This window comes from Vanessa atalanta, chromosome 5 (genome assembly GCF_905147765.1).
Source record: "Vanessa atalanta chromosome 5, ilVanAtal1.2, whole genome shotgun sequence".
In the NCBI taxonomy this organism is placed as follows: domain Eukaryota; kingdom Metazoa; phylum Arthropoda; class Insecta; order Lepidoptera; family Nymphalidae; genus Vanessa; species Vanessa atalanta.
Window position 1 is genome coordinate 942,064 of NC_061875.1, and position 22,032 is coordinate 964,095.

Here is a 22,032-nt window from a genome sequence, read left to right on the forward strand (position 1 = left end):
AGTTGCAGCCCTATTGTTGTTTATCAAGTCGACGGTAAGAAATATCGAACTCGCTGCCGGTGAGATGAACTTTATTTTGCTGTCATTCATCTTGTACGAAACTTCGTTTAATTCTTAGTATTCATACCGTTTTTTTTTTTTTTTATTACACGATAGAACGTAAATAAATTTATTATGTTATATTGTTTACAATTTTTATTGTCGTGATATTCTTTTGGGTCGAATTTTAATCGATGTTTATTAGGACCATCATCATATCAAAAATCGCGATAAAATTTATACAATTTCATCATATAAATATTTATTTGCAATAAAATTATTTTATAAATCGAATGTATATGTATAAATATATATAATTAGAATTAAATAAATATATTTATCGATAACATAACCATATTACAATTTGAAACGAAATTAATATAACTCGTTACTGAATACGAAAATAATACGCAAAGTACAAAGAAAATAATAAATATTATTCAAGTAAAACAACGCAACGTTTATAACGAATACTTGTACGTTATGTATGATATTATGAACATTTACTTTGCCGAGCCGATACAGCCCGAGGCTGCACAAGAGCTCGGTATAATTTTGCGTCTTTACCTGATTTTTTCCTTTGAGAACGAGTACGTTGGTGACCCGCCCGAAGGGTAGACCAAGCTGTATGATCTCAGCTTCCGTAGTCTCGTTTGGTATGTTCCGTATGTGGATAACCCTTGACGGTTTGCCAACATTTTGCTCCAGTTTCACCTGGGAAAGAATAGAAAATAATATTAATTTAAATACCTAAAGTATAAATAAAGATGATTTATTTCATAACAATAATATTGAATCATATTATAAATTTGTTAAGTGGAAGCAAGCTTAAACCCCAAGAAAGGACATAGGCATTAAACACAAGCGAAGCCGCGGGCGACGACTAGTGTAATAATATTACATACTAAAATCTCTGAAAATCGTTGCGTCTTCGGATGTGTTTGTTGTTTTATGTACAAATTGTTTTTGAATAAAAATATATTAAACAACTACATACATATTATACAGATACGGAAAGTTAAACATTTGTGAAGAATTAAAAAAAAAAAGTTTTATTATCGACTGTAGATAATTTATAATCTCTAACAAATAAAATTGTTTACATAAAGTAAGGCAGCATCACGTATAATACATATTTTCGTATTTCCACGTATTTTAATTTCACCTTTAACACCCGGAGACAACGTTAAGATATCACGAAAACGATGTAAAATATTTTTAATTTAAGCCATGACACGAAGCCCGTTCTACTCGCCTAATTGAGTATAATATTTGTATGAATACACGTTTAAATGGCGTACAAAGTGACCGGTCTAATATACATAAATAAAGCAAGTATTGTTCCCGGGAAGAGTCGGTTGGATAATTGAAAAGTCGATCTAGAATAATTGTTGAGGCTTATCGGTCCCGACCCGATGTGGGCGCTATTGTTCCCCCGAGAGCCTTTTGATTACGGCGGCGGGCCCGAACCGAGGCCCCCAATACATTGTAGCTTTGTGTGACACTTCAGTTTCTAGGTAGGTGAAAATAGTTACCTGAATGACGACGTATCACAAGGGCTTTATGAAAAAGTACTTAAGTTTGGGATAAGTTTATATTAATTATTATCTTTATAATAACTATTTGAAAAGTCAAAGTCATGTTATTTATTTAATAAAGTAGGAATATACTGAATTATTAATCATCAAAATTGTATGACCTGTTTTAATAAAATTATCTGAGACCGAAAAATAACCGTCGAAAGAAACTGAGCGGGTTATTTATTTTTAAATAAATATCGTTCGTAAAAAGTTCATAACTGACATTTTTAATCTTTGCCACACACAATTAATTATTATTAAAAGCTTTCTAAGGTCTTATTGTAAAAGCGTAATGTCCCTTAAAATAATAACCCCACGAAGTCGAGAAACAGAAGTAATAAATTTATGCTTGCTCATTTTGTGAAAAGTAAAATTAACCCTCACAATTTCTTGAAAAATCTTTTATATTATTAATAATTGTCAAAAGGAAACCGCCGAAATTAAAATAAACAAACTTACCAAAAATGTAATATGGTATACTTATTTAGAGATTACGATTGCGTCAAATTAATTCGGTAACACAATTTTGAATTAAAAAATATATTAATTTAGCTAATTGAAGAAGAAGGCGAAGAAGATAATAATATTAGGATTTTCCATCTCGTAATCGCTAAAATACTGTTTTAATAATCTTTAATTATGATAATTGAAAACGAATTTCAATTAATTTAATAAATTACCAAAAGAAGATAATGAAATAGCTACGCTATTCGAGCAGTTGAAAACAAAATCTGTCTGTTATAAAGAATATTATCAAATGTAAAGCGTAAGCGTACAGTAGCAGTACAGCAGTAGCAGCCCGTAAATGTCCCACTGCTGGGATAAAGGCCTCCTCTCCCTTTGAGGAGAAGGTTTGGAGCATATTCCACCACGCTGCTCCAATGCGGGTTGGCGGAATACACATGTAGCAGAATTTCGTTGAAATTAGACACATGCAGGTTTCCTCACGATGTTTTCCTTCACCGCCGAGCACGAGATGAATTATAAACACAAATTAAGCACATGAAATTTTAGTGGTGCCTGCCTGGGTTTGAACCCGAAATCATCGGTTAAGATGCACGCGTTCTAACCACTGGGCCATCTCGGCTCAAAGCGTAATGTAACATTCCGTATTTGCCCCAACGTTGGGCATTTAATTGCACTATAATAAATATTAACCAATCCTTCCATCGCATTTTCAAAACCAATTTTGGGAAGTGAGAAGTTATGTCCCTAGTGCCTGTTATTACACTGGCTCACTTACCCTTCAAGTCGAAATACAACAATACTAAGTAGCGCTCTTTAGCGGTAGAATAGGTGAGGTGTTGATAGAAACCTAAATAAACATAATCGTTTAAGGAAACTTCTATTATATGATGAAGATGTAAAGATTTGTATAGAAGATAAGTATATCTTGAAGAGGAATATCAAGCAAAGTTAAACTTTCCAAAGGAATTACGGGATTCCGAGAAACATTCTTTTAAGTTCGCCTTTTTTTCAACGAAGCGTAAATGTCTGACAAATGAGACGCCCGTTACTTGGTCATTGACAAGTTTATCAAAAAGATTCACGACTTTCTTAGTGTCTATCAGACTTGTGCGTCGATTCTTATATCTTTTGATTCATCACGTAAGTTTAACAAGTAAGTATTTGTTACTTTTTTATTTCTTATCTCAAAACAATAAATGTTGCTTTTTTTTAAATAGGCAGACTGACTAATGGGTCACGTGATAGTCAGTCACGGCATATCATCCCTTACACCGCCAATACGCCTCCAACATTGAGAACTGAGATGTTATGTCACTTACGCCAGTGGAGTTAGGGAACTAGTGGTCAAAACTTTTGCTCTGAAGATCATGTGCAAAATCCTTCCCAAAATTTAAGTCATCGTTAAATATATAGCAAGTCCATCCATTCTACTTATAAGAACTTTTCATAAAATATAACAAATTAATTCACCCAAATACCCGCCAGCTCCCTTACTATAAAAGTAAATAAGTTTATCCTTAACAATGCAAACAGTAACGTTACGGCTAATTAAAAATTAACTTATAATATTCTATTCGACTTGTTTGTTCGAAATTTAAATTTAAATCATTCAAATAATACAGAACATGAACAATCCATTAATAAACCACTAACTAAATGGATAGACAGACAACATCTTGTACCCCAACAATACGATTCTCGTACAATCGACATCAAAAGAACCAAATCTCCGTAAGTAAACAAATAAAAAATATATATTTTCCAAAGTGAGTTGCAAAGGGAGGAATAAATCGCGGAACACGTTCACCCTACCTTGAAGGTACATTTTCTATATTTTCTCCTCCCGTGAAGGAAAACAAACGGTACGTAAAACGTAAAGGACATTACAATCGCTGGGTCAGAAAATCCGCGAAGAACGATTTCCACATCAGACACTTTAAATCATCCGCGCCGGCTCACATTTCATCCATAAATATTAAATCTTGACTTAGTTGCGAGAATTGAAAAAAAGAGATATCACTTGGCATTTTTACGCAAAGATTTCCGGGAATCGGACAGTTTTTCTAGTGATTGGGTCCATCGTGTTTATTGAAATATTATTTTTTCGTTCCTGTCAATACGGCCGATATAGCTAGAGCACATGTATTTAAACAAAATATTACAGGTTCCGACCCAGGCAAGCAACTATGAGTTAATGTTTTTATTTCTGAAAGAAATCTGAATGTGTTGCATAAATGTCTACCATTAACAAATGATATGTGTTCACCAACCTGCATTGACGCAGCGTGGTGGAATTATCTCTTAACTTTTTCCTCAAGAAAGGAATGAAGAAAAAAAGCGTGAAGCCTTTTGATGTCTACAGACTGTTACAGTTTCTCGAATTGAAGCTACCGTTAGTTACTGACATTATATCTTGAAATAATGTAGTACGGTTTATTGGTGATGTTATCGAAGTCTAAGAAGTTATTAATTAAATATTTATAAACATATTTTGAATTAATGCCCAGAGTTTAGTTAATTAAAAATAAATAGACATCAAAGAAGATAGGACAGACTTTAAATCTTTTAAGGAATAAATTGTTATTTTATAAAGGTACCTTAATATTTGACGTTGAAACTTTCACCTGTAACTAAGGCCTAAGCTGTTCGGCTTAACGGTAAATTAATCTATCTTCAAATTTTACTCAAGAACTTATACCAACCACATGTGAAGTATCTTACCTTTAGATAAATAGTTAAGGATAGATTATCCTTTTAAGTTACATTTAAAGTTAAAATACAGTTAATATTTAAGATGTTCCCTTGAGGTATCATTTTAGCGGGTATTTTTAGGTGCATTTTTTAAATTTCCGATTTTTCCGTCAGCTAATTTCAATGGAGATCAGTCAAGTGGGATATATTATAGTGCACCAGTGAGTGCCCAAGCACAGGTAAACTGTCTTTTCTCTCGCTCTTAAAATCAAATCCGATATGCAAGGAAAGAGTTCTGGTACAGGTCGGTAGTGTACATACTTCCAACTTCCAGACTTCGGACTGGTACCGAGAATTTTTCGACGAGAGAATTATTACTAAACTATTTTTATCGGATCAAGTCGGGGTCTGAATCCGGAACCTCGAAATTTGCGGCTTTTTACCTAGCCACTAATTATAATTAGATTAATTAAATGATATTTATAATTACATTGTATGTATTCGGCTTCACTTCACATATGTTTATTTGGTGATTAAATGGTTATAAACAAAGCAGGTACTGTTCAGGTTTTTTCTAGAAGATTATTTTGTGATCTTCTTTTTTGACATTTACAAGAATCTACTGCTTTTTAAAATATGACTTAAGTCAAACCAGACATATTTCTTTATTACGATAAATTCTCTCACGCCGTACATTATTTGTGAGGATAATAATTACTTGTATATTTAAGGCTTATAATCACAAGTATAATACGAACAATATCTTGATAATTTGTTTGAACCGTAATCAAATGAAAATGGTATAAATTGCCATATTTATTAATAGATTATGTACAAATACGAAGATAGCTTCGGTGAACTTTTAATTGGCAGGCTCCGGATAATATCGTTAACAAATGACCAGATAACTTTTACGTTGAATTTTTAAATATTTATATTACCTTCGATATAAACTTAATATTTTACGATTAATTAATATTAATAAACATAAATTAAGTTTTTGTTATATTAAAATCACATAAATATATATTTTTATGTAGTAAAACCATTTATCATGCTATGGTCTTGTTTTAACCACATCTTTTGATTTGTTTTTTTTTTTTTATGTTATAGGTGGCAAACGAGCAGGAGGCTCACCTGATGGAAAGTGACTACCACCGCCCATGGATATCTGCAACACCGGGGGACTTGCAGATGCGTTGCCGGCCTTTAAGGTAGGTACGCTCTTTTCTTGAAGGTTCCCAAGTCGTATTAGTTCGAAAAAATCGCCGGCGAAAGCTGGTTCCACAGAGTGGTTGTGCAAGGCAGAAAATGACTTAAAAATCGCGCTGTTGTGGATTTTCGGACATCTAGGTGGTGGTGGTTTTATGTCGAACACTTCTCTATCTTTTAATTCGCAACTCTGTCTTGGTTCAAATGTTGATTCTAGTAATTCACGTGAACATGTGTAAATCATCGGTTATGATTCTAACTGGGAATATCACTGTAGACCAGTAATTATCACTATTATATCGCTAGACGATATTAAGTTAATTAAGTTCAGTGTACAATGAACATAATGAGAAAATTATTAACGTCAGTAAATATACTTTTAGTCGCGATGTTAATAAATAATGAATAATCTCATGAACACATAACACGGAAAGAAAGTCAAAAGGCTCTTTATATTTCATACTAATTAATAAACGGAAAATATTCCTTTAGGGAATTCATCTGTGAAGTATTCAATGGTTTATTTTTCTCAGAAATAATCCGTTACATTTATACTATTTTCAGATATATTACGGACGAAATGGAGAATAATAAACGTGCTCCTTTTATACATGTTCTTATTTGTTGCTTAAAATAAAAAAAATACTCCGAAAATCGAAAATGAATTCGACTGTAGTCGACTATAGAATATATTTTTCTTCTACTCATAGTCGAATTTATTTGGGTATGATGGATTCTTTTATAATTTATTATTAGTGCAAAGTTTTTCGTAACAAACGTTACATACGTTTGTTACGAAAAAATATTTCATTTATAGCAATTTTTTTTTAATACAACGTTAACGCTGACTTAATTCCCTTCCACGTTACATTACATAAATATATTGTAATTCGCCTATACCCAAGGGCCTATTATCATGTCGAAATTTACTGAAACAAATTTAGTTATTTTCTCAAGTTAAGAACCCACGGAGAGATAATGGTATCTCTGAGCTATAATAATTTGACAGGAATATTGCTATCTCTTTCTGACGTGTTTAAAGGTGAGGAGAGGTTTTTTTGGTTCAATATTTATATTATACTAGTTGTCGCGTACACTGAGCCGAGATGGCCCAGTGGTTAGAACGCGTGCATCTTAATCGATGATTTCGGGTTCAAACCCAGGCAGGCACCACTGAAATTTCATGTGCTTAATTTGTGTTTATAATTCATCTCGTGCTCGGCGGTGAAGGAAAACATCGTGAGGAAACCTGCATGTGTCTAATTTCAACGAAATTCTGCCACATGTGTATTCCGCCAACCCGCATTGGAGCAGCGTGGTGGAATATGCTCCAAACCTTCTTCTTAAAGGGAGAGGAGGCCTTTATCCCAGCAGTGGGACATTTACGGGCTGCTAATGTCGCGTACGGCTTCATTCGCTGTTTTAGGGATTGGACGTACCGAAACTATAAGGCCGCTTGACTTGCTTCTTTGTCTAATTACTCCTAAACTTAAGTAGACATTGAAATAAAAAAGGATTTTTGGAAAGTTCATTATTGAAGCCAAAAGAGTTCTTCATTTTTGTAAAACGAAGCATGTCAAACAGAAGTTTCTGGTACGAAGTAAGCAAACCTAATCTATATTAGGTATAAGAGGGAGAAATGGGGGTTGAAAATCTACATGAGGAGTCCATCATTATTAAAGTAAGATGCCAGAAATTTCATATACAAGCCTCTGGTTAGAAATAAATAAATACGTGTAATGTGTTTTTGAAAAACTCCCTAATAACAGGATTAGGAGTAAAAAAAGATTGAAGATATGGGGAATGTATCATTTTAAAATAATTATCAGAAAATAATTGGATATATATTTAGTTTTTGGAAATTCAACCCCAAACGGGAGAAACATTACTATCAAAATAAAATAAAAGTGATTTTGAAATTTACCATTTGTGTTTCTTGATTGAATTGATAAACATTTACATCGAAGTTTTTGAAAATTTCACCCCTCAGACGAGAAAATGGATGGCATTTCTGTTTTGAAGGGTTAGTACGTTTGTAGTTTAGATGAAAATAATGAAATGTATTTTGTATTATAATAAATGAATATATCAATATCCTAGTGTAGGATGTAAGAAATACGTTTTTCAAATACAAAGACATTAACTTGGCTCATTAAAAAGTGAACCCTTAAGTCAAAAAACATTGCTAAATAAGGCATATTACTCGATACAAAATTATATTAAAGGTTGTAAATAAATATTGGACAACATCACATACATTACTCTGATCCCAATGTAAGTAGCTAAAGCACTTGTGTTATGGAAAATCAGAAGTAACGACGGTACCACAAACACCCAGACCCAAGACAACATAGAAAACTAATGAACTTTTTCTACCCGTGGCGTACCCATGAAAACCGGTGTACTACTCGACCACGGAGGTCGTCTATAATAAAGAGTGTTCTTAGTATTTATTGATTTATAAGCAGGATTTATAAAAATGTAATTGTACTTTATTGACATACTTCGTAATTAAAATGGTGGAAAAGAGTACTTTCATAGTTTCTTGCCATGACTTAACATGACGATTCAAAAGTGCTTTTATGGGCATACTTGACTTAATATAACCTGGGTAAACTCAGATTCTTATTTCACCCGGACGAAGCCGGGACGTGGATCTAGTATCTGATATAGGTCAGTTTTTATTTATATATTACATTAAGGAAATCTTTTCAAGTCAAAGTTTATTCTTATGGATATAAATATTTTTATAACCGTAAATAAGCGTAACTGTGAATTTAGAGGGCCAAAGTCGTAATTTCGTTAGACAAGCTCGTAAATGCTTAAGTAGTCGTTCAGCATTCTCTGCTTTGATTGATCTTCACTTCGCAGGGTTTTCTACGTTTTTACAGGCCAGCGTCAAGGAAATGAGGAAAAATGCGAAACATAATTAATTACTTTATTTGGACATTAATGACTCAGTTCAGAGGAACGAAGGTATATTAGTATTTACTTTTTTTTTTAATTTGCCGTTACTTGCAATGATCCGAAAGTGTGGACCGTATAATGTGTATAATGGAAATGTTGAATTAAGATGATTTTCATATTTTTATTTTTCATTTATAACTAGATGAATATGCGGCTTAGCCACCGTGAATTTTTTAAAAATTAGCCCAAGATCTAGAGTTGCATTAAAATAAGTAGCATATATCCGGTACTCAAAATATACCCACACCAAATTTCATTTAAATAGGTTCAGCGGTTTAAGCGTGAAGAGGTAACAGACGGAGTTACTTTTGCATTTATTATGTTAGCTTAGATTCATTTTGTCAAAACCTGCATCTGGTCTATAAAAACAGCCACTTGTATCAACCCAATATATGGAGCATCGTGGTGAGTTGGTTCCAGTTTTTCTATAAGAAATTTTTCAGCGGCAGCCCGGAGTACAAAGTATTCACACCGAATCTTGGTCTTCAAGAATTGGATATTGCCAAAACTCTACCTACACCTCCCCGCAGGCTAACCGATGAATGATATAATTTAAATATATATTTCAGACACCAAATACGTACTTATGTATATTTATAAATACTTTTTAATTGAATATGCAAATAGCTAGGACTAAAAAACAGTTTGCATTTGCAGAAATTAAAATTAAATATAATAAAATTACTTAGAATAGCTGTTTTCAATATTTCAGGTTTTGATTCAAATTTAACAGGGCGCGAGGTGTTTCCTGACGACAAAGGAGCAACTGAGAAAAAAAACACTCTTCAAAAACGACTCGCTATTCCTCTGATGGATTTTAAATGAATATTCAGAGCAACAGAGAAGAACAGAAAGGGCTGGCAAACAGCAATGTTTAAATTTTTACACTGGAAAAATAAAGTGGACGCAATCGTAAAATCATAAAAGAAGCAAATAAAATAGCGTAAGAGAGAGACGTCTCTATTTAATTATGAATTAGGACTGGCCTGTAACGAGATCACAATGTAATTAAGATTACTGGGGCGAGCTTTTCAGAGTGCTTTAGTGAGAGAGCAAATACTTGCCCAATCTTAGCTATTTTTTTCTATACTAACAAATTATTTATGGACAATAAATTGTTTAGATTGTAACCGAAATTGTTTTCAAATAATCATATTTGATACTTGTGCATTTGCTGTTAAATTTTCAACTGTGGTATCCAAACAAACTATTATAAAGCTACGTATGTATTATGTCTATATATGTACGTATATTAAAAGCATTTGCATTACATTACACTTAGTTATAAATATTTATTTAAGCAATTAAAATTAAATCTATGTCCAAAGGTTGTCCGGAAGAGATCGCTTCCTTTAAGATAAGACCGCCTTTGTACATTTCTGTTGTTTCGCGTATACAATTTTTTTTTTTTAAATATTTTATATTATAAAGAGCTGCGTATTGAATTAACTTTATTTATTGAAAATATTTATATAAATCTTTTCTATATGATTAAATAAGTTTTCGTATCGAATATATACCCTTCGTTATTTATACAGCTGAATGGGTCTCAAGTAAGAAATTTTTCATTCAAGGCAGATATATATTTCTCCTACGTGATCATTATATAAACATATATATATTTAAAGTATAGATAGGTGGACAATTGAACCACGTGACGGTAAGTGGTCACCGTACATTACTCATTTCTTATATCACCAAAGCTCGGCCAACCTTAGGAGCTAAGATGTTATGTCATTTATTGCTGTAGTTACAGTACTGTTACTACTATAGAAATAGTATTACTGTTGAGCATATCTGATTAGGTGGTACCTTCCTGAGCTTGCATGTCACCCTGTAAAATTGAATGATTACTACTGCTAAAGAGTAATACTTAGTATTGTAGTAGGCTAGTTTGAAGGTAGAACCATTATATCAACAGACATGGCATGTCATATAAAAACCTATATATTCCTATGACAGAGGAATTCAGGTGAAACTTTATAGAAAATATCATATAATTTGTTTCTATCTATAAAACTTTTTAGTTTAGTAATAGATTACACAATCCATTTAGCGATCGGAGCGTTCCGAAAAAAAATTTGTCTTGTTTATTCAGCGCCAAACAAAATGTGCATTTACGAGCCGCGTGCGCCCAGTTTATGTAAATACACTCGAAAAAACTATGCAACGGAAAACATCATTGTTTATTTTTTATTACGGTACTACACGTTTCAGGTGAAATTTAGCTCGGACGAGACTAGAGTGGTCTAACTCTGTTTGAAAACTTTCCAAATAATATTCATTTACTTGTTAACATTTCAAGCTTTTATCCATAAATCCGCAGTGGAGCAGAGTGATGGACTAAGCTCTAAGCCTTAATAGGAAATGAAAAAATAAATTCGTTTTAGATTTCGCTTGTGAAATAATGATTTTAACCATAATATAAAAGAACAGCAAAAGTCTCTCAACTATATAAATTATTCGTATATTGTAATTGATCGTTAAATTGTGTTAATATATAATTCGTTAAAATTATATTTTTAATCTATATATTCTCAATAAATCAAATTCAATATAAAGAGTAACGTTAAGAAACGTCAAATGAAAATCTGCTTCATAAATATTTTCCCAGATGATGAGAATCTAGACACGCGGTAGCGTGTCAGCCAAGTTCTAGTAACAGAACTGGCGTGCACCACCGTGTGTAATATTACACGAACCATTTAGAGCCACTTTTTACCTCCTCATAACTCAAAAACTATTTGACATAAATGTGTCAAATTTGGCTCATATATTGAGACTCGCGAGATACATATGTGTTCCAAATTTCATAAACGCATCTCAAATGGTTATTTAGATATTAACGTCTAAGAATCGTCATTTTTATCACTGACTGACCTATAGATCAAAACTATATCCTACTTCCAGGTGACCTAGAAAGTTCAAATTTGGCATGCAGGTAGATAATTAGGCCAATATAAAGGAAAAAATCTGAAACTGGTAATTTTTTATCATTTTATTATAATTTTTCATTTTATTAGGTCTATTAGGAACACTTATATACTTAGTTCCTGTAATAACTGCAATAAAAAAAAATGATATAAGAACCAGCAATCAAAACTTATGACAGCCGGTCTTAATGTGGATTTTAAGGTCTTCACGTGAATATATAACAAGTTGAATACCACCCTTAAGTTTTTTAAATCCAAATATTTCCGTTTTAGTACTTATGAGTATAGCCGACTTTAGTAATTATTACGTTATTAACTAGAATTTAGCGCATATCAATGGTGCAAAATAATTATACTTAAAAAAATAATAATTATAGGCATTTCGGTACACGGCGCGCGACGCGACGCCGGAGCAACGGGATAGGAGCGTTGCGATTAAACCTTAACGCGAACATGTCTGAGCGAGTGGCAACCGCGCTCATAAGAATTATTTCAATGCCTTCCGATGGAAGCTGCTTAGTCTATTCGACTGCAAATTTTTTGTTTGAGTATACTAGTATACAACAATAAAATATTTTTCGTGAAACTGTAGTAGAGTATGTATGGCGTAACTGGAATGATTTAAGTTTGTACTCTAGCGCTACAAACGGGGATCCTTATTGCTTGGAAGAACAGTATCGAGCAAGCTTGTTGATGTCAGCAGTCAGCAGGACTGGTGAATGGGTCCAATGGAAAAATAGAGAAGATACATTGGGGACGTCGACAACAACAATAGCGCATGTAAAATAACAATTCAATTTAAACATAATTTAATTTGCGTACTAGAAGTCAAAACCAAGCTACAGATATTAAGTAATGTACATATATGTTCAAAGGAAACAATTCTCTATTTGCTTAGCATATTCTACTACTATACACAAATCACAAGGCCTTCGCCTTGACGGTGCTCTTTTCGACATAGGCTCCTCTATATTAAGTAAAGAGCAGGCTTACGTTGGCCTCTCCAGAGTTAAAACTTTAGATGGAGTACATCTTATCAATTTAGGTCCAAGTCAAATCAAGACACAAGAGAGCTCTATTGTAGAGTACAACCGTCTGCGCACGTTATACCACCCCTATTTGGCCAAATTAAGTATAAACAGAAAACGCATAAAAAAAAATCCGGAAACTGAATGGGCAATTCACTCGAACATTTCAGAGGTACCTACAAGAAAAATAAGAACGTATCAAAAAAAAATCAATTATACCCCGTAAACGTAGGAAATAGGAAAATAGAATAGCTTAACAAAAACCATTTGGTATTAATTTTGTTATTAATAAGTACCTACTAATAATTTATATACAAAAAGTAGTGATATCCCATCAAAAACATAAATGTAAAAATGAGAGCCAAGTTAAATATTATGATATATACCTTGGTTGTTGTCTTCAACGACAAAAGAAGTGAGATCTAAATTTGTGCCAAGTTAATAGTCCTTTCTGAAATTTATTTATAACTACATAAAATATCATTTCTTCTTATAACTTGGGGTAATATATTGTTGCCTAAGGTCTGACTTGGCTAGTTCTTATATGTTTATAAACACAACTTGTAGTTTGTGTTTAGAATAACAAATTATAACTCAGAACATCTAAGAAGAATGGAGGACAGCTCAGTATTGCTTAGTTAGTATTAACGTACATTAAGAGCTGCGATGGTCCAGTCACTAGAAAACATGATTCTTAACCAGACACCATTGAATATTTGCGTGCTTAATTTGTGTTTATAATTCATTTGTAAAGGCTTAGAACTTACGAAGGCTATAATATAATTTGTATATGAGAACTAGCCAAGTCAGACCATAGGCAACAATATATTACCCCAAGTTATAAGAAGAAATGATATTTTATGTAGTTATAAATAAATTTCAGAAAGGACTATTAACTTGGCACAAATTTAGATCTCACTTCTTTTGTCGTTGAAGACAACAACCAAGGTATATATCATAATATTTAACTTGGCTCTCATTTTTACATTTATGTTTTTGATGGGATACTCTTTAGCCCAGCAGTGGACTATTATCAAATTACTTCAGCTTGCTACTTCATTTATTTAACTAGGAAAAAAATGTTAGAACTTGGTCGTAATAACGAAAGTTAATTAGGATACGTCCAATACGAACACGGATATCGATAAAATATTTATGAACGAAATCATTTTTAAGATTCATTCGTTCAAAATTATTAATTCGATTCCTATTCAATATATAAGAAATTTATCTGTGAGTCGGATAGAGATTAATAAAAATTTGGCTCTTAAAGCCACTAGGGATGTCCCTTTAGGGCGTGCTGGCCTTTTACGAGCGCTCTTTTATTTTGATATCTTAGACTTACACTTTTCGATATTAACATTTTTCAGCATTAACCGAAACAAAATGATCAGTCAATTAGATATAAAATTACAATTTTTTTTATCTATAATATAAACAATTTAAAAACATATTTATATATTTTTTATATTTGAATCATTATCGAAACATTGTTATTATAAAATTTATTTAGGGGTCTATCTTAGTGTGTTAAACATACAATTGTGTCACTGATTCTTTTCATCGTCCGTATAATTTTTTCCTTCCTTGGGAATACTTTGACTGGTTTTTATATATATTTTCCTTAATCAGTTTGTACGATTACGGATTAAGATTCTACTGTATCATCCCACTTTGCTGGAACTATATTATATATAATTATACATATATAAAGCAATGTTACCTTCTTGGCGGCTGAGTCTTGGTTATTATTGTCAGCATGGTGTGGAGCGGCGGGCGCCATGACGGTGACGCCACTCTGCGAAAGAAGCTCGTCGGAGCCTCTCTGTAACAAAAAGAAAATTTTATTAAATACTTGTTGTTGCCCACGGTTTCGCTTGCATTTTAATTATTGATCGCCAGGTGTTAGGTATAAAAAAGTAACTTAAAAAAAGAGTTTAAACTTTCTTAAAAATTTCATCAAATCAGTTCGGTGGTTTGGCAATGAAAGAACAACAGACAGACACAAAGTTACTTACACATATATAATATTAGCATAGATTTAAATTTTTTTTTATGAGTCATCGCGGCGTATCTATACCGGCTTGTAAAAGGCTTAAATGTTTCAGACATAAACATACTATTATTATATTCGTATATATTTCCGTGACTATACAAAGAATATTACCATCACGCGACACATCAACCCTCCCCTTGCCACAGGATCAATCTCAATTTAAGACAGGCGAAATGACAAAGAGGTAAACATTGGGCAGAAGAATAAATCACCCAACGGAATAAAGCAAATATATATATAAATGTCGGAGACAATACGACTCGCGAACTCTCGAGTTTAAATGAAAACGAGAAATGATTGTTGACCGGTTATAAAACGCGGGAAAAACGTTTCATCCACAAAATAACAAATTATTTAATATTATACCCTCTTAATGTTAAACAGTTCTATTGAGTATCATAATTCAATTAAGAGTAATTACGAACATAGTTACTCTTTTTAGAAATATACTTCATATACGGATTTAGATATAATCTACATTATTATCAAAAATAATTCATAATGTCTCTTGTAGGCCTCATTCGATCAAAATCAAAATATACTTTATTCAAGTAGGCTTTTACAAACACTTTTGAATCGTCATTTAACAAACTATATTAAGTGAAGCTACCACCGGTTCGGAATGTAGATTCTACCGAGAAAAACCGGCAAGAAACTCACGTTTCTCTTTTTCAACATCTAAAAATACAGTCGTGTTAGTTAAATACAATTATATCATATACAGTCAACAATCTTTTATTATTATTGTAGTGTTGACATTAACACTGAATCCCTTTATACTCTTAATCTAAACACGCTAATTCATAGTTTCATTAGTAGCAGTTTAAGTAAATGGCTTGTCAAATATTAGAAGCTATTTGACCGAAATGCCACAAAAGGCCTAGTAGAACAGACATTCTGTGAACAATGATCCGTGAGCGTGTCTCGTGGAGCTAATCTGTATGCGGCGGAATATCACTCGCTCGCACCTGCCGGCACTCGGTTATCCGTCACACGAGACACTTAATAAAGCCCACACGTCATTCGTAATGTTTGTTTTTTTTTTTTTCACAAAACGAAACAGATGCTGATGACGAAATTGCTCGCAAAAATCGCGCTCTCTGACTTATTTCTAGTTTTTCGCCACGTGTCGCTGCCTCGGGAGATTATAAATTGTTGGGAGATAGTTCCACATGCATGAGTTTCTGAGCGCTGAGAAAAATGAATATAAATTTAAATTTAAACAACGAAATTCGAAGCCTCGGATAAGGAATCACAATGTCATCTAGAAACTTTCGTTTCTAAAGAAAATATGCGTTCGTTTTTTTTTACTGAGATGAATAAATACACATTTCACATAGTATATTTGTTATAATAACCAATAAACAGTATTCGTAGTTGACAGAAATATTATGCGTTAACGGAAATTTTATTTATAACATTAACAACTCAATAAAACTCTAGTATAAAGCTACTATATGATATAAAAATGTATACAAGCAATTGTAAATATTTAGAAATATTCCAAACAATTTACATAAAAGTATAAAAAGATTACCCTAACAGCGGGAATCCCATTTTAAGATATAAAGCGTTCATTGTAGAAAGAAGAACCGTTCCTGGAAAAAAAAAAAAACTGATAGAAAGCCCTATCCCTTAGAGTAATTTTGCAGAGCGCGTGTAATAATTGCTGGAAATTAAATAACATTTTTCACAACAAAGAACATCGCGGATGGAAATTTTGTTAAGAAAATGTGTATTGCGTTACAAAACAAGACAAAATTACGTATTCATAATAATCTTTCATGTTAATGGAGACTGATGTTGAATTGTTTTATAAGTAACAGATAATTTAATTTTCTTTAAAACATATTAACATAGTATATATTAGAAGTTTACGGGGCAACTAAATAATATACAATTTATTAAACAAAGAATATAATATAAGCAAAGAAGAAAATAACATTTAATACCACGAAAGTTATACTAACCTGCAATACGAGAACTATATATTCGGAAAATTGTTTATTAAGTTTCACTCGGATGAAATCCATTCAAGACTAACCAGTAAAAAAATGCCTCTATCATCTTTTGAAACGGCTTGGAGCATATTCCAACACGCTGGTCGAGTTCGGTTCGAGTACACAATTTGTTGAATTTCATCAGACACAACTAGATGTTATTAGAATGTTTTCTCTCAGCACGACATGATATTTAATCTCATTGGTTTAACATGGGTATGAACTCGTTACCTTCAATAAAGACTCACATATAAACAGTCAAAATTAAACATTTACCGCAGTACTAACATTGGATCTAGCGCTGAATGAATGTCGTCCAAAATCAATTCCTAATATTGCCTCTTACGAAAATGTATTTAGTTTTACTCTCCAAAGCAAAATTCTCAATATTTTCCGATCAAAACATACTGAAACGTTCCTCCAATATGTCATTTGAATGAATGTGATACAAGGGCCCTTCGTATCAAAATATTATCAAGAATAAAATATACATGAAAGGTACGGTTTACTTAGATCAGTCGAACAAACCTCAGGCCTTCTCGGAGGAACATATGTCATCATAAAATATCGCTTGAAAATATTTATTTTATCATCCGTATCGAGTTTCTCGCTAAAACATATTGTGATATAATGAAGGGAACTGGACACTTTTGATTCTCCCATTTCTCATCTCACTAAACATTAAATTATAATTAAATACAAAATAAATTATATGTAAAGTAAGATCGAATAGACTTGATACATTACGGATGATACAGTATGTACGGATGTATTCTTAATCAAACAAAAGTATCAAATCCCATTGTCAGCAATCGATACGTATAATCTATTAGTGATATTAAAATGTTCCGCGAAAATTCACAAAGATCGGTCGGTGAGATATTTTTGTTATTTCAGAAAGGCACTCCTATTTTGCAGATTGCTTGAGTCAATATTATTTCAAGTGTAATTTTCGTCGAGTTTTCGTCAAATCCGGTTTCGAAGTTTACATGTGATATTTTAACACAACTTTGAACCTTACGTTTTATTATTCATATCTTTATCAAGAACGATAAGGATGTTGATACTAATCACAGATAATACGGGATGTACATATAATTGCGCAAATAAATAATTAGTTAACCTTACTTAACAATCGATTTTTCGTAATTGGTTTATTAAATATGTAAGAAATGATGCAATCTAGTGTTTTAAATTAAATCAAATCAAATGTATTTTATACAAGTAAACTTAACCACTAAGCGTTTTTTAAATTAATATTTTAACACTACCACCGTTTCGGAAAGCAACGAGAAAAAACGGAAAGAAACTCACATAGTTGCTCATTTCAAATAAACTGATTTACAATGCTGTGATTCACAATTAGTGTTCTATCAATGCTGTGATGAAATCCATCTATTTATTGGGTAATTGGATGAGCATTTTTAACAGGAGGGATGCATATACAATACTTATATATTATTTGTTTTAATAATCCATTTCACAATACGAGAGATAACAAATGATATAAAGGAATAAACTATCAATAAAACATTTGTATGTGTAGCGATTTTTATGAAGGTCGTAAACACGACCGATAACCAACTATCGACGTCAGATGAAATATTTATGCGACACTAACTCTATTCACGTGTTAATCGATTCATTTGATTTCTTTTTTTGTTTAATAATCGGTAATGACCGTTTAGAATATCGATTCGAAATTTAAAATAAAAATCAGTGAGTTTTTAATTGAAATCTTTGAATCGTTTTATGTAAAATCTCAGTATTTAGTGATTTTCCAACAATTGAGTATTTTTGGTATTGCGTGTAAATGTTTTTGGAACATATTGAACAGATATAACTTAATACGTTCATACTTAATACTGCGGCGGATTCGTCCGTCGAAAGTTAATAAAAATATATTAATATTTTCTCAGCACGGCACGTTTGCCCAATTCCATAAATATATACGACCAAATTTATATGTTATTTTGTTCTAAAAAGACAACAAACGAACACGATATGGTTTTAGATTGAGGGATTGAAGAGTCTGTTTAAGGTCAAAATTTTGCAAAATCTTTAGGTTTAAGACTTAATTTTATAGTTTAGGCCATTTGTTGATAGTAGTCAGTTTAGATAAGTAGAAAAAATAAATAAGAGAAATAAAACATGAAAATATTACGGCGCCACATTGGTTCAAGGAACCCTCACACTTTGCAGTCGTAACAAAATTCAGAAATTCATGAATAAGACTGACATTGTTTCCGTTGGCCGAATAAAACGAGGCCGAGACAATACGAACGTTTACGATGAAAATGAAAAATCGCTTCGGCGCTTATGACTTTATTGTTTTTTGAAACCGTTTTACTTAATATAGAAAATAATAAGGGAGTATAATAGAGTACCAATAGAAAAAAGTCTATTTTTATTGCCATTATAACCTGACAGGCTGATTAAACTCGACGCGTTTAAATTATGATTTACTTTAATAACTATCGTTGGATACGAGCGTAAAATGTTTTTATGTGAGATATTAAACTTCAAGCCATATTGGCACAATGGTTAAAACATGTGGATCTCAATCAAAGATATCAGGTACAAATCCGGCCAAACATATTAAGTTTTCATGTGTTTATAATTAGCCCGTGATGCTGGTAAGTATATTATGCGTAATATATGTATCCGCTAACCCGCAACGTGGAATATTCTCCTCTCCAGAGTAACATTTGCCAGCAAGGGGTATTTTTCAGGATGTAACGTTTCTCGGAGCATATTGTTGTGTGTGTAATGCTACATTTTTTTTTTATTGAAGCTCGATAGGATTTAACTTGTCTGTAAGATTGGTTTGTTGGATATTTACTTAAGATTCCGTAACATGGGTCAGAAAGGATCGACTTAACTCCAAAAAGAAAGTACGAATGCTTCTGTGAAATATAAAAGGAACTATATTGTTTTATAAACCTATAATATTTATTCGAAACAAATTGATTTATCTTTTAAATTTCGAACGCCTTTTATATTGTGATAATTATATCGTGTAATTACATACAAAAGTATACAATTTAATCAAAGTAGAGGTCTGGTATTACAACCGAAAATGCAATCAAGTGGAAGATTATCAGGTCCGCGACGAAACACATCCGACACAGTTACGATGCATGGCACATATCATCCCGAGCGTCCAATATCATCACGTCTCGGAATAAGATGTCGAAATTAACGATCTTGATAATATTTGTTGCTTTAACGCTGCCAGCTTCGCAAATAATTAATTACACCAATTTGTTCAGCGCTTATAACGGGCATTTGTCAAGCACCCACCCGTAGCGGATGATTTTCGCGCAAACTTCATAATCGATACTAGGAATCGATTAACGGAAACTCTTTGCCATAAGTCACTAGTGATGGGAAATCGTGAATTAATAAATCCGTAATATTTTCTAAATTATATCAAAACAAATTATAAATTGACTTTTCGAAGTTGAGTAATTGATTTTGGCGACGACGTTAATCAATGAGAAATTATATTAATAATAACATACTTATTATCGTGCACATGTGTGTGCAAAACACAGAAAAATTCCCATTCCATCATTTACGTAATGCGACCGGAAAAGGTATAGGCCCAAACACCAATTTTACATACTCTCCGAGAACCGGATGTGTCAGTGTAATAACAGTGCCAAAAAAAACGATTAGTATTTCTCAGCCCAACCCGAGAATTTGAATCCAAGACCTTAGTGTCTGCCTTATAAAGTAACCACAAGAACAACGACTCAGTCGAATTAAATATTATAAAATTGAATATTATAACAGCCTTCCATATATAAAGTTTCAGTCTCTAGACATCCAACTTCTATTAAATATTTAAGAATGATCTCAAGTAAATTGAATATACTCGTACAGTGTAAAAGTTAACAATTCTCATCACAAGAAACAGACCTCTTAACCCCAGGACAATATAAAGAGACATTATTCGCTGTCACAACTCTACTTTATAGGGAAAGTAGAAGCTGTAAGTTTACACGAACAAAGTTATCGAGGCTGGTTACTTCAGTAATGAATAGAGACGCCAGACGTTAACCGCAACTCGAGCCCCGCTCGCCTACCATTTAACTTCTGCTCTGCGATAACTGAGCTATGTTGACCTGCTCATTGCTCTGATACGAGAAACTCAAGCCCTAATTTGCTGTATTCCATAATTGCTAAGTTAATTTACGATATCAATGTACTTCTCGATCTGATTGCCGGGATAATGTTGTAAAGAATATATTACAAGATATTATATTGTGTTTAAATTTATCGGTTCAAACCGGAACAGTCTAATACAGAGTATTAATGTTTGATAAGTAACTGATTAAAGAAGTAGTAGAAAATGTATTCGTCTAAATATCAACTGAAGTATCCATTTTTTTAGTTACTTTATATTTAATCCAAATTTATATGATTAGAAGAATGTTCGATTTTAATTGATTTTCAGACAAGGTAACATACTCTTTTTTTAAATAAGGTTGTTTAATTGGTAGAAAATAATAACTATTTAGTTTTGGGTGATAATTTGATTTTCAATTAATATCATTAAGATATTACCTTTATGACGATATTTCTCAAACAGCTGAAAGATGAACGCGTATAGAATATCGTTTAGCTGAAATTAATCTGGCCTTTGGAAGAATTGTGATTTAAAACAGAAGCGGTGAGGAACAAAGGGCAGCATTTAAAGGCGACATTCATTTGCATGCGAGGCGATTTGAATAAGTATCGCGGGCAACATTGCTCGTGTTTTATGTGATCCATTATTTTATTTTAAACAGTTCCAGGAAACTTTTATTATATTTTCTTTAATCGTATTTATATTCAACGAATGTTATTTTTCTTTGTTCCGTCTAGTTTATTTTAATATTAATAATAATTTGTTATTTACTATTGTTTTATATAAGGAGTGTGTTGTTGGTCTAGTGGTTTGCCTCTAAGTCTTCTGGTTCTTAGGTAATGGATTCAAATCACGGGTGAATCAATAATTAAGTATTCGGGTTTTCTTCCAAATAATTCCCAGTACGAAGCTTCGATCGTAGT

The 22,032-nt window shown here is 32.4% G+C and overlaps 1 protein-coding gene across 6 annotated transcripts in view; it reads right to left on the minus strand.

The window, feature by feature from the left end:
* LOC125064335 (polypyrimidine tract-binding protein 1) overlaps window positions 1-22,032 on the minus strand; it is a 275,845-nt gene that overhangs the window by 44,647 nt on the left and 209,166 nt on the right. For all 6 annotated transcript variants that reach the window (XM_047671318.1, XM_047671320.1, XM_047671322.1 and 3 more), the window contains 2 exons: window positions 14,642-14,743; window positions 607-753 (listed from right to left, as the gene is read on the minus strand). In XM_047671318.1, the coding sequence (XP_047527274.1) occupies window positions 607-753; window positions 14,642-14,743 (249 nt within the window). The remainder of the gene's footprint in view (window positions 1-606; window positions 754-14,641; window positions 14,744-22,032) is intronic.